The following is a 13,415-nucleotide window of genomic DNA, read 5'->3' on the forward strand; positions in this document are numbered from 1 at the left end:
GAATCCAGATCTTATGGTGATACAAGTTGTGTGCAAGTTTGGTTAAAATAAAATCATAAATGAAACCACTATCGTGCAGACAAGAAATTGTTGACGCACGCACGGACTGACGACGGACGAGGGTGATCACAAAAGCTCACCTTGTCACTATGTGACAGGTGAGCTAATAAAATAAATAAAACGACAGACTGATATAGTTCTAGTAATCAGTTCTAGTACTCCGGAAGAGTTAGTTGTAAATACCAATAAAATAAATAAAACGACAGACTGGTATAGTTCAATAATCATTTATTTCAAATGGAACGAGAAACAATAACAGAGTATGGCACTTGTCTATGCTTATAAAACCTCATATGAAAGACAGTTTAAAGCTGGCACTCAATGGAGAATATTGTACAAGAAAGTGAAAATTTTATTTGTGTATCACTACTGACACTATTTTAACATGACAGAAATTCTAACTGACCAATCAGACAGCTGCATTTAGAAGTACCTGACCGTTTCCGCTTGGATAAAAATGAAGCCTTTTCACAAAGAACATAATTATTGTGACTTTAGAAATTGATTTTACACTAAGTCAGAAGTCAAATTTAGTTGATCAAGTACACATGCCCTAAAGGACAATACAAAATACAAAACTATAAAATTTCATTTAAATATTACATGGATTTAATACTTTGGTTTCAATTCAAGGTTGTGAGATTTTACACAGGGAGTCTATGATAAAGTCCCGAGAAAATGGTATCATTCCGTAATGTTTCGGACACGTTAAAATCACAAGACATAACATGACATGGAGTAAATCTCATTATTTGACAATTTAATTAAAAAATATTTTATAATCAAACTAGAACTGTCACAGGAGTGATGAATACCCCCATAATACGGTCTTGTCACAGAAGAATGGCAACCATACCCCCACAATACGGTCTTGTCACAGAAGAATGGCAACCATAAGAAAGACATGGCCACAAGAAGGTGCAATTTAAATCGAACTTGACCTGTATTTTATGATGTTACACCTGTGTATCAAAATTTATCTAAATCTGTCGAGCCTTTCTTGAGTTATTGTCTGGCAACCATGAGTTTGACAAATTTTAAGTTGGAAAGGGGCCACAACTACATATAAAACTGGTGGTTTGTCGACAAAGTCCAATTTTACCTGTATTTTATGATGTCACACCTGTGTACCAAAAACATTTAAATCTGTCAAAAACTGTCACTGGAGTGTTTAATGACTCCAATGGTGGATGAATATTGCACAAAATCTTGAGTCTGTTAAAAAATATCAAATTAGAGAGGTACAGATAAAGTGTATCAAAACACTATACAAATATAATTCTAAGCAAAAAGGGGGAATAATTCAGGAAATATTGGTGCAAGAGTTATGCACCTTGTGTAATATGATGTGGAACAACTACCTCAAGTTTGAAACAAATGCATTTCGTAATAAGTGAGATATAGTGAAAATGCATCAAAATTAACCATAAATTCTAAGTAAAAGGGGGCATAATTCATGAAAAATTGGTGTCAGAGTTATGCACCTTGTGTCAAATAATGTGGGTGATAAGGTGGAACTTCTATTTGAATCAAATCCATTTAGTAATAACTGAGATATAGATTTTGGTACGCAACAGGATGTGACGCAACAAAACTGACTCCTATATAGCACCCCCACAAACATCCAATGTTTGGCGGGGGTAAAATTATGATTGATCTTAAAACTATTATATCAGAATATACATAAGAAGGGAAAATGCATTTTACATGTATATGATATGTTAATTAAAACCATTTAAGAAATTTTTACCCTTTCAGATATAGGTGTACAACAGTTTCAAAATAAATCTCTAAATAAAATTCATGTAAAGTGCCCCCAAAGTGAATTTTTAAAATTCAAGGTTTCTGCATCTCATCAAACTATATTTATATTCATAACAAATAAAAAGCTGCTGCCGCAGTTTCAAGCAAAAACGTTTTGCTTTTCGTAATATATACCTATGACTGTCCATGGTCCCTTTTGTATAAGATATTTTAAAAAAACTCTTAAATGAAAGTCAAAATGGTCATATCTTCCAAACAAATGATACTCCGAAGCATGCCACAAAAAATTAAACCAATCAGTGACCTTTAAGAACAGATCAATTTCAGTAAACTCATGATGGAACAACATCATCAGTTGCACAAAACCTGACTCTGGTGCTGTCAATCAAACTGGACTAATTTACATATCAATGACGCATGATTTTAAGTGCGAATCCCAGTTAAATATTTCTTTATATATGGCATTTTGTAAAGTTGTTATTTAGGAAGATTGATTTTTATTTTTTTTATTTCTTTTTCCAAAGTGATAAGTATGTATAATATATTGTTGTCCTCTGACTTTGTATGCCATGTATTATCGATTGCTATGTTAGAATGGATTATTTATATATATGACATTGTTGCTCTTGTATTTGTACCAAAGTACAAACCGAGTGTTATGAATAAAATCTTGAAATCTTGTTTATTGAACATGTAACCTAGGTTTTGAAAAATGGAATTGATCTTTGACAAAAGTTTCCAATTATCAAATTGCGTCTGCAAAACAGTTACACTCAATGGGCTACTAAAAATGTTTCAGCTATCTGTGTCACAAATGCAAAGTTCATCATTCCTAAATAGTTATTAAAACAGTAAACACTGTCTCTTAAAAACCAACAATAATATGAAAGTAAGATGGACTTGGTCCCAACAATGGAATGAAATGAAAATGCATAAATATAACATTTGTAAAATAAAAAATAACAAATTTTGTAAAGTAAACAAGAAAAGCAGCAATGTGAAACCCAAGAAAACTGAAAAAAAAAAACCCAAAACAAAACATAATGTCATAACATGTGGGAACAATAATTAACATACACACTGTGTCAGAAAAAAACCAACTGCTAGAATTTGGAGTAGACATGGCATCTCAAGAGCAACTATGATATTTTTAGAATGTACGCATGTAAAACCCATCATACAATTAAGATACAAATACGTGTAGTTAGTTACCAACAAAAATACATGAAATGAACAATATACTTTAATTTCATTTTAATTCCGTTAGCATGTAAAAAATGAATGAGGAATGGTTTGGTGGGATTTAATATTGTAGACTGATAGAACCACAAAATGCACAAAATTTAATCCCTTAAACTTTTTTATTTTATGGAGTAAAATGGAACTGCAATCAAACTTTTAGAAATATAAAATACACTGTTTACATTTCCTTAACAATATATTGTATTCATATGGAATGATCCAAAGGATAAAGTTTTATATAAAAATATAATTCATAATATTGTTACAACACTGAAACATCAATGTTTATTGCCAATATTTTTTCTTCCTGAGAAGTCAATATTTGAGCACCGCTGTGTGAAAACGAATGTTACAGCTTTGCGACCAGCACGGATCCAGATCAGTGCACACCCTTACTATTTCATTTATCAGTTTCTGCATTTGTACCCAACTGATATTAAGTGAACAATATGGATCCAGATCACACTGCACAGATATGCAGGCTGATCCAAACTGTTGGCAAAGCCATAACATTGATTTCTCACACTTTCGTAAATAAATTTGGCAAATGCGGTTAAGAAATACTGAACACATCTTCTGACTGAATGCCGTAATATAAAGATACATACAGGAATACTTTCACATAATCATTAAAGGGACAAGTCCCATTTTTGGAATGACGAGTTCTTTCACTTGTTAGTAAATGTTAATAAAAATTGAAAACAAACAATTTGTATCAGTAAGTTATAAGGAGTATCTAAATGACCATGTTGAATTATGAAGCATCTTAGGGGCCTCTGTGGCCGGGTGGTTAAGGTCCCTGACTTCAAATCACTTGCCCCTCATCGATGTGGGTTTGAGCCTCAATCGTGGCGATGAATTCTTCATGTGAGGAAGCCATCCAGCTGGCTTACGGAAGGTCGGTGGTTCTACCCAGGTGCCCGCTCGTGATGACATAATGCACGGAGGGGCACCTGGAGTCTTCCTCCACCATTAAAGCTGGGAAGTCACCATATGACCTATCATGTGTCGCTGCGATGTTAAATCCAACAACAACATAGATTTGTGGAAATCTGTCTTCAGTTTCAAGATTACCGCTAGTTGTATGTGGGCCAAAATGTTCTTACATTATTGATACTCTGTTTTTCTGTTTTCAGTCTCAAATTCCCTAATAACCTACAAAATCAACAGAGTTCACCACTTTTCAATCAATATGTCCTCAGGCCTGTTAATTTTCATACCCTCAGGTTCAAAGTCACTGCAATTTTAATCCCAAAATCAAAACAAAGATTTCAATCTTGTAAGTAGCAATTTTATATTTTCTTTAGGATCTGATTTCATGAATTGTAGTAACATGAGCTCCTATGAAAATATAGCAATCTTGAAATCCCGTAAAATTAGTCCTCAATTACACTTTAAGCATTTTTTTAAAAAATGCTCCAGTTCGCCAAAGAAAAGCCAGTATGTTGGCTCTAAGGTTGGAGACCAGTCTTGCCATTGGTTTTGTTCAAAAACCACCAATCAGATGATTGAGTTTTGAGACTAGTCTCCAAGTTCAGAGCCTGTATCCAAGATTATAGAACAGTCTTGAGACCAGTCTCTGAATGAAAGCTTACCACCGGTCAATTTGGAGATTGTCCACAGAATCAGCCAACCAGATGTTAGAGTTTTGAGACTGGTCTCCAAACATAACCTTGAACCAAGGTGTCTGTTGACAAGGCACTGCATGGTCTGTTTCAAAAAGCGTTTGGACCCAAATATTCTACACTTGGAGGCTTACATGTTCTCCACTGGATAGCTGCTCTCCTTATTTATTTTTTTTAATGATAATAGCTCAATGCTTAGATAAATGATGATAAATTACATGCAGTTTTTACAAACCCAAGAAGACAGGCATAATCTTTTGACACTATATATAACTTAATGAATTTCATTTTTGCCATATTAGAATAAACAAGCAAATTCGATGAATTGGAATCCCCCGCCGAAAGGGTCAGAGTTGAGGAACGGCAAAAAAATATATCCTGCAAAAAGTTAAGAATGTTACCAAGAAGCAAATAATTGCATTAGTCAAATCAAATTAAAAGAAAATGAATGGTTTGTTTGGGTGGGGGGGGGGGGGGGGGAGGATACAACAGTTTACATGTTGATTATAAATATTGGTAGAAAACGAAAAATGAAAAAAAAAAAAAAAAAAAAAAAAAAAAAAATGGGCGGGGGGGTGAGAGGGAGGGGGGTGACCAATGTAAGGTGGTGACCAGGTGTAGGTACACAACATCACATGTTTATAATAAATGTGCATGGAAAGAATGGAAGAAGTTTAATGAAATTCTTCCAATTGGTTGGTTTGTTATGTACAGATCTGTGGATTTTTAAACAATTAAAGGGCAATAACTAAATGGAAAATTGACCAATCAAAAAAAACTTGAAGGGCATCGTCGCAGTATCTTGGTTCATGTCTGTATCAAGTTTGATGAAATTCTACCTGCAAGTTACTGAGAAATGGCTGCAGACGGACATTTTTCATTAAATCAAGGGCAATAACTCTGACGGAAATTGACCTATCAAAAGAAAAACTTGACGGGTCTGTGGATTTTTAAACAATTAAAGGGCAATAACTAAATGGAAAATTGACCAATCGCAAAAAAAACTTGAAGGGCATCGTCGCAGTATCTTGGTTCATGTCTATATCAAGTTTGATGAAATTCTACCTGCAAGTTACTGAGAAATGGCTGCAGACGGACATTTTTCATTAAATCAAGGGCAATAACTCTGACGGAAATTGACCTATCAAAAGAAAAACTGGACGGGCATCAGCGCAGTATCTTGGTTCATGTCTATTTCAAATTTGATGAAATTCTACCTGTTAGTTACTGAGAAATGGCTGAAGACAGACATTTTTTATTAAATCAAGGGCAATTACTCTGAGGGAAATTGACCAATCAAAAAAAAAACTTGACGGGCATCATCGCAGTATGTTGGTTCATGTTTATTTCAAGTTTCATGAAATTCTACCAAGTAGTTACTGAGAAATGACTGCGGATGGACGGACGGACGGACGGACTGACGGACGGACAACGCCATTTCAATACCCCCCTCCCGATTTCATTGGCGGGGGATAATAAATCACACAAGCATCACAACAACTGGAATTCTAACTCAACAAAACTAAAATCATAAACGCGTACAAATTGTGTACAAATAGCTAAACTAAAATTAGTCTTAACAATGGCCAAAAACATTAGCATGACAGTAAAATTAAAAACACATGAATTGCACGAAGTAATACTAATCACTTTGATTTCAGAGAAAAAATCCTAAAAAATGCAACAAAAAATATGAAAACAAATTTATGCGCTGTAACAACAACAACATCACCAACAACAAAAAGAAATGTTATTTCTTTTTTCAAACTGTTATTAAGACATTACTGGTAAACATTATTGCAAGCTGTATATGTGTTAATTCCTTGTCTCCCACTCCGGATCTTCTGCCTGTAATGTCATACTGGCCATACGATTGTAGATCTCTTCTGCAACAGAAAAACGACAGTAATTACAGATGGTAACATGCAAATTCAATAAACTGGTCTTTGCTGCCAAATGGGTTTAGGGCAGATTCCAATACTAGAAAATGCTTTTGTAAAAAAGCGCATGTCTCCCCAAATGCAAAGTCCTATAGGCAAGAAGTCAATAGGGGTCAGGAGCGAAAGTCAAAGAGACACTGATGGTTGGCTGCAATAGGGATCATCTACTTGGCATGTCCAGTCATCCCGCTAAATTTCAACACTCTTGGCCTAGTGGTTCTCAAGTCACTTTTCAGGCTCCTGTGACCTTGACCTTTGATCAAGTGACCTCAAAATAAATAGGGGTCATCTACTCCGCATGTCCAATCATCCTATTAAGTTTCAACATTGTAGGTCAAGTGGTTCTCAAATTATTTCCAAAAAATGATTTTACATGAACAGGCCACTGTGACCTTGAACTTTAATTGACTGACCCCAAAATCAATAGGGGCCATCTACTCTGCATGTTCAATCATCCTATGAAGTTTCAACATTCTGGGTCAAGTGGTTCTCAAGTTATTGATCGGAACTGGTTATCAATGTTCAGGCCCCTGTGACCTTGACCTTTAACAAAGTGACCCCAAAAACAATAGGGGTCATTTACTCTGCATGAACAATCATCCTATGAAGTTTCAACATTCTGGGTCGAGAGGTTCTCAAGTTATTGATTGGAAATGGTTTTCCATGTTCAGGCCCCTGTGGCCTTGACCTTTAACAGAGTGATCCCAAAATCGTTAGGGGTCATCTACTCTGCATGACCAATCATCCTATGAAGTTTCATCATTCTGGGTCAAGTGGTTCTCAAGTTACTGACCGGAAATGGTTTTCAATGTTCAGGTCCCTGTGACCTTGACCTTTCACAGAGTGACCCCAAAATCGTTAGGGGTCATCTACTCTGCATGACCAATCATCCTATTAAGTTTCAACATTCTGGGTCAAGTGGTTCTCAAGTTACTGACCGGAAATGGTTTTCAATTTTCAGGCCCCTGTGACCCTGACCTTTAATGGAGTGACCCCAAAATCAATAGGGGTCATCTACTTTGCATGTACAATCATCCTATGAAGTTTCAACATTCTGGGTCAAGTGGTTCTCTAGTTACTGACCGAAAATGGTTTTCAATGTTCAGGCCCCTGTAACCTTGACCTTTCAAAGAGTGACCCCAAAATCGTTAGGGGTCATCTACTCTGCATGACCAATCATCCTATTAAGTTTCAACATTCTGGGTCAAGTGGTTCTCAAGTTACTGACCGGAAATGGTTTTCAATGTTCAGGCCCCTGTGACCTTGACCTTTAATGGAGTGACCCCAAAATCGAGAGGGGTCATCTACTTTGCATGTACAATCATCATATGAAGTTTCAACATTCTGCGTCAAGTGGTTCTCAAGTTACTGACCGGAAATGGTTTTCAATGTTCAGGCCCCTGTGACCTTGACCTTTAATGGAGTGACCCCAAAATCGATAGGGGTCATCTACTTTGCATGTACAATCATCATATGAAGTTTCAACATTCTGCGTCAAGTGGTTCTCTAGTTATTGACCAGAAATGGTTTTCCATGTTCAGGCCCCTGTGACCTTGACCTTTGATGGAGTGACCCCAAAATCAATAAGGGTCATCTAGTCTTTATGACCAATCATCCTATGAAGTTTCAACATTCTGGGTCAAGTGGTTCTCTAGTTTTTGATCGGAAATGGTATTCAATGTTCAGGCCCCTGTGACCTTGACCTTTGACAGAGTGACCCCAAAAACAATAGGGGTCGTCTACTCCAGCAGCCCTACAACCCTATAAAGTTTGAAGGTTCTAGGTCAAATGGTTCTCCAGTTATTGCTCGGAAATGAAGTGTGACATACGGACGGACGGACGGACAGACGGACAGGGCAAAAACAATATGTCTCCTGGGGGAGACATAATTAGGCAGCTGTCTACTTTAATTTACTTCATGAAGTAATCTACTGTATACAACACCTGTGTTTACTGTGCATATTTTGCTACAAATAGGTAAAAGTACCTTATATTTACCTGAAGTGAAAACCATTTTTTCTGGCCCCTAGCAACACTGACTTTGACCTAACTAGAAATGCAAACAAATCTTGCTCTTTTACAAGCTACCTAGAGATACTAAGATACCTATGTACCAAGTTTTGACTGAAATTACTGAGCAGAAAACACTTTTCTATTTTGACTTACAGCAACTTTGACCTTCATCCAAGTGACCAGATCACATACCTAAGTCTCATAGAAAGCTACACTTGTTTGTAGTTACAATTATTTGTATACTAGTGTGAAGGGCCATAGCTTGTGTAACTTGGGCAATCTGACTGAAACTTTAGGGCCATATTCCCCTTAAAGTGTATTTCTATCAAGTTTTAATCAAATACTCCAAACCATGTCTTCAATATGGCTCTGGTAGGAGGGATAAAAGTAAAAACTTTCTCTCCCCTACTGAAGACATGTCATATAGATTCATAATCTTGTGCTCTATTTACTGAGATAACAGAATACTCACCCCTCCCACACCATCCCCCTTCAACTTAACGATGATATCAACTTATGGGCGAGAATTTACAGTACTACATCCATGCTAAAAGCTCTTGGGAGAAAAACAATCTAGCCACAATATTGCACTTGAATAATGGTTTGACTTTACTCTGATAATCTGTTTACAGTTTATGCAATACCTAAGTAATGCTATGTGGATGTACTTCATATCCCAAAGCTTCGTTAGTCATAATTCATATGCAATTGATTATATTAGCAAAAACAAAATTGGGGATTTATTTCAATTTATTTGCACATGAAGTGCAGAAACAATGACATATGAACACTGCTCATCTTGTCCTTGAAATTTATGCTTTTCTATTAAGCCCCTCTCTTTAGTATTTAGGGAAAAACTGCTAACTCACATGCATGCACATTAACTGCAACAAAAAAGCCAAGATCCCTCTGAGACGGAAGATGCAACTGGAAATTATCACATTCTGTGCCAAAAAGGGCAAATCACAAGCTGTGCGAATGGACTTCTTTAAATCACCCAAGAAATGATCCAACAGCTAAAGCTGTTAAGAAAATATTACCGTTGGTAACTTCAGCTTCACCAGCACTACCAGGATTTCCTGAATCATCTCCATTACCAGGATTTCCAGAGTTACCTCTCCTGTTGCTGCTACCTGGACTTCCTGAAAAGCCATGCTGGCCCTTGAATCCTCGATTAGCATCACAGTAGTCTATGAATCTAAAACAAATGAATTAAATCAATACGTAACCAATAATTGCTACATCTGCAATATCTATTGACACTGTTCGTATTAATTTCAGCTTCTTCATGACAATGTTTTTGTGTTAATTGAAATCTTCATCACCTGATAATCAAATACCATTTATTAATAATATCTTTTAAAATGTACTGAAATGTATTTTCACAATTTCCATTCTTAAAGTACTGTGAAATCATAAATATTCGTGGGGGACTAGTTTTCGTGGTTGAGTCAATCCATGAAATTTAATCCCAACAAACAAGTAAAATTCCCATTCATTTTATGTTCAAAAGTTGAAATCCACAAATTCATATCCCCACGAAATTGCCGTTTTGACCAAAACCACGAAAGTTCATGCCCACGAAATTAAATGAGTTTACAGTATTACCATCAACTAAAAATAAATTATTTGTTGTGTTTTGAATCGCATTAACACAACTTAGGTTATAATTATGGTTAATGATACAAGAAGATCCAAGTGTCCATCATGTACAAGCTGTCACCTAGATAAACCCAGTCAACTGATAATGAAAATTTCTAAGCCCCAAGCAGCCAGGGCATTTTTTAAAAGACAGTGACCATAACAACTTGCCCATGAGGGTCTCCTTCCAATTATGCCCTATGAGGTCTGTACTTCCTGTTCATATGAAGATAATGTAAGCTTCAAACTACAATACCTCATCTTGAACAGGTAATTGGAATATTGATTTAACATTGTTTTTTAACAGTATTTCAGTTATGTAAAGGTGGGCAGTTAATCTAACCAGTGTTCCTGGATTACATACCAGTACAAACCTGTTGGCAAGTGACTGCCAACTTCAACATATGAATCAGAGGTGGAGGACAAATTATTTCAGAAACTCGTTTTGTAGGTCTGTGAGCCTATTGAGCTAAGCAGGCGGGCTTGATAACTTGAATAAACTTCAAACTGAGATACTTTATCTTGAATAATTGAAATAAACTTCAAACTATGACACCTTATCTTGAATAATTGGAATAAGCTTCAAACTAAGACACCTTATCTTGAATAACTGGAATTAGCTTCAAACTATGATACCTTATCTTGAATAATTGGCATTAGCTTCAAACTATAACACCTCATCTTAGATAAAGAGAATAATTACAGAAAATTACCTCTTCCAGTTAGGATCTTTCTCCAGTACGAGAGGATCACCTATCACAATGAGAAGTGCTCTGGCTCTTGTGAGAGCAACATTGAAGCGCTAAAATAAAAACCATTACTTTTTAGTATTAGCAGTATGTTGCATACATTTACATGTGCACCGTTTCTCACCAATATATAACCTATATAACAGATGAACTATGGGTGTATCTTCACTTTTTACCAGTAATAACTTGCCAATATTGAGGAAAATATTAATTGGACTAGAATGACAGACTTTCTGCAGACTATATAAATATGTGTAAAGACCGATTTTAGAATGATAAAGTTTAAATTTTCATATTAATCTCATTTATTATGGCTTAATTGACCTGGTCAGCTATTTATTATTAAGCTTGTCCTAATTTGTCTTCTGCTGTCCATAAACCTTGCAAAATATTGTGGATTGTAACTTAAATTGTACTTGGCTGTATTTCTTACTACTCACCTGTATGACTTCGAAATTTAACAAATATTTTGTGTCACAATTTAAGACAAGAGCTCGTCGAACACGAAATGCCCCGCTTGACGCATTCAGTAATTGCACAAGGAACAGAAATTATATGCTCACTGTAAACAAAAGTTCTACCATTCTGGTTTAATCTGACCTTGACCTTTAACCTATTAACCTAACAAGAGATTACAGAGATCTTGGCGCCATCCACTGAGCCATTTTTGAATGTTCCAAATTTCAAGACTAGCTCAAGGTCAAAATCAAGGTCAAATTTCATTTCGGTACAAAACAAAGTGTATGTGGTCCAAATTTGAAAGATGTGGCTTGAGAAATGTGAAAGTAGGTCACTAGATCAATTTCAAGGTCAAAGTTCATTTCGGTAGACAGAACTATGCATGTGCTTCAAATTTGGAGGCTGTAGCTTGAGAAATGTGAAAGTAGGTAATAGGTAAAAATCAGTGTCAAGTTTCAATTCAGAACACAAAAATAATTATGCATGCAGTCCAAATTTGGAGCCTGTAGCTTCAGAAATGTGAAAGTAGGTCACTAGGTCAATCTCAAGATCAAAGTTCATTTCGGTACACAAAACTATGCATGTAGTTCAAATTTGAAGGCTTGTAGCTTGAGAAATGTGAAAGTAGGTCACTGGGTCAAAATCAAGGTCAAATTTTATTTCGGAACACAAAACTATGCAAGTGGTCCAAATTTGAAGCTTTTACCTTCAGAAATGTGAAAGTAGGTCACTAGGTCAATAACAAGGTCAAAGTTTTTTTCGGTACACAAAACTATGCATGTGGTCCAAATTTGAAGGCTGTAGCTAAAGAAATGTGAAAGTAGGTCACTAGGTCAAGATCAAGGTCAACTCATGTCAAAGTTCATCTTGCCATTCAAAACTTTTCATGTGGTCCAAATTTGAATGATGTAAGTTATGGACATGAAGATTCTAAGTTTTTCCCTATATAAGTCTATATGAACCATGTGACTCCTGGGGCGGGGCCATATTTGACCCTAGAGGGATAATTTGAACAAACTTGGTAGAGAACCACTAAATGATGCTACATTACAAAATATCAAAGCCATAGTCTTTGTGGTTTTGACAAGAAGATTTTCACAGTTTCTCCCTATATAAGTCTATGTAAACCATGTGACCCCCAGGGCGGAGCCATATTTGATACCTAGGGGAATAATTTGAACAATCTTAGTAGAGGACCACTAGATGATTTCATATACAAAATATCAAAGCCCCAAGCCCTTTGGTTTTGGACAAGAGGTTTTTCAAAGTTTTTTCCTATATAAGTCTATATAAACCATGTGTCCCCCAGGGTGGGGCCATATTTGACCCCAGGGAAATAATCTGAACAATCTTGCTAGAGGACCACTAGATTGTGCTTCATACCAAATATCAAAGCCCTAGGCCCTATGGTTTTGGACAAGAAGATCAGAAACTGTTTAACTGTTCCTGGCCAATGTGACCTTGACCTTTGACCTAATGACCTCAAAATCAATAGGGGTCATCTGCTGGTCATGGCCAACCTAACTATCAATTTTCCTGATATTAGGCCCAAGCGTTCTTGAGTTATTGCCCGGAAACCATTTTACTGTTCCTGGTCACTGTGACCTTGACCTTTGACATACTGACCTCAAAATCAATAGGGGTCATCTGCTGGTCATGACCAATCTCCCTATCAACTTTTGTGACCCTAGGCTTAAGCATTCTTGAGTTATCATCCGGAAACCGTTTAACTGTTCAGGGTCACTGTGACCTTGACCTTTGACATACAGACCTCAAAATCAATAGGGGTCATCTGCTGGTGTTGACCAATTCCCTATCAACTTTCATGATCCTGAAATCACTGAAATTTAACTTGGCCTGTATTTTATATCTATATACTGACTGGTGTGTCAAAGAGGAATTCAATCCATTCATCCTTTCAA

The 13,415-nt window shown here is 36.2% G+C and overlaps 1 protein-coding gene across 2 annotated transcripts in view; it reads right to left on the reverse strand.

Moving 5' to 3' along the window:
• Positions 1-271: 271 nt before the first annotated feature.
• The window catches only part of LOC123553797 (putative helicase mov-10-B.1), a 33,188-nt gene continuing 20,044 nt past the window's right edge, over positions 272-13,415 (reverse strand). For both annotated transcript variants that reach the window (XM_045343454.2, XM_045343463.2), the window contains exons 17-19: positions 10,999-11,087; positions 9,685-9,842; positions 272-6,577 (exon numbers count right to left, since the gene is read on the reverse strand). In XM_045343454.2, the coding sequence (XP_045199389.2) occupies positions 6,507-6,577; positions 9,685-9,842; positions 10,999-11,087 (318 nt within the window). In that variant the 3' untranslated portion in view covers positions 272-6,506. The remainder of the gene's footprint in view (positions 6,578-9,684; positions 9,843-10,998; positions 11,088-13,415) is intronic.

The sequence above is a fragment of the Mercenaria mercenaria genome, chromosome 15 (genome assembly GCF_021730395.1).
Source record: "Mercenaria mercenaria strain notata chromosome 15, MADL_Memer_1, whole genome shotgun sequence".
In the NCBI taxonomy this organism is placed as follows: domain Eukaryota; kingdom Metazoa; phylum Mollusca; class Bivalvia; order Venerida; family Veneridae; genus Mercenaria; species Mercenaria mercenaria.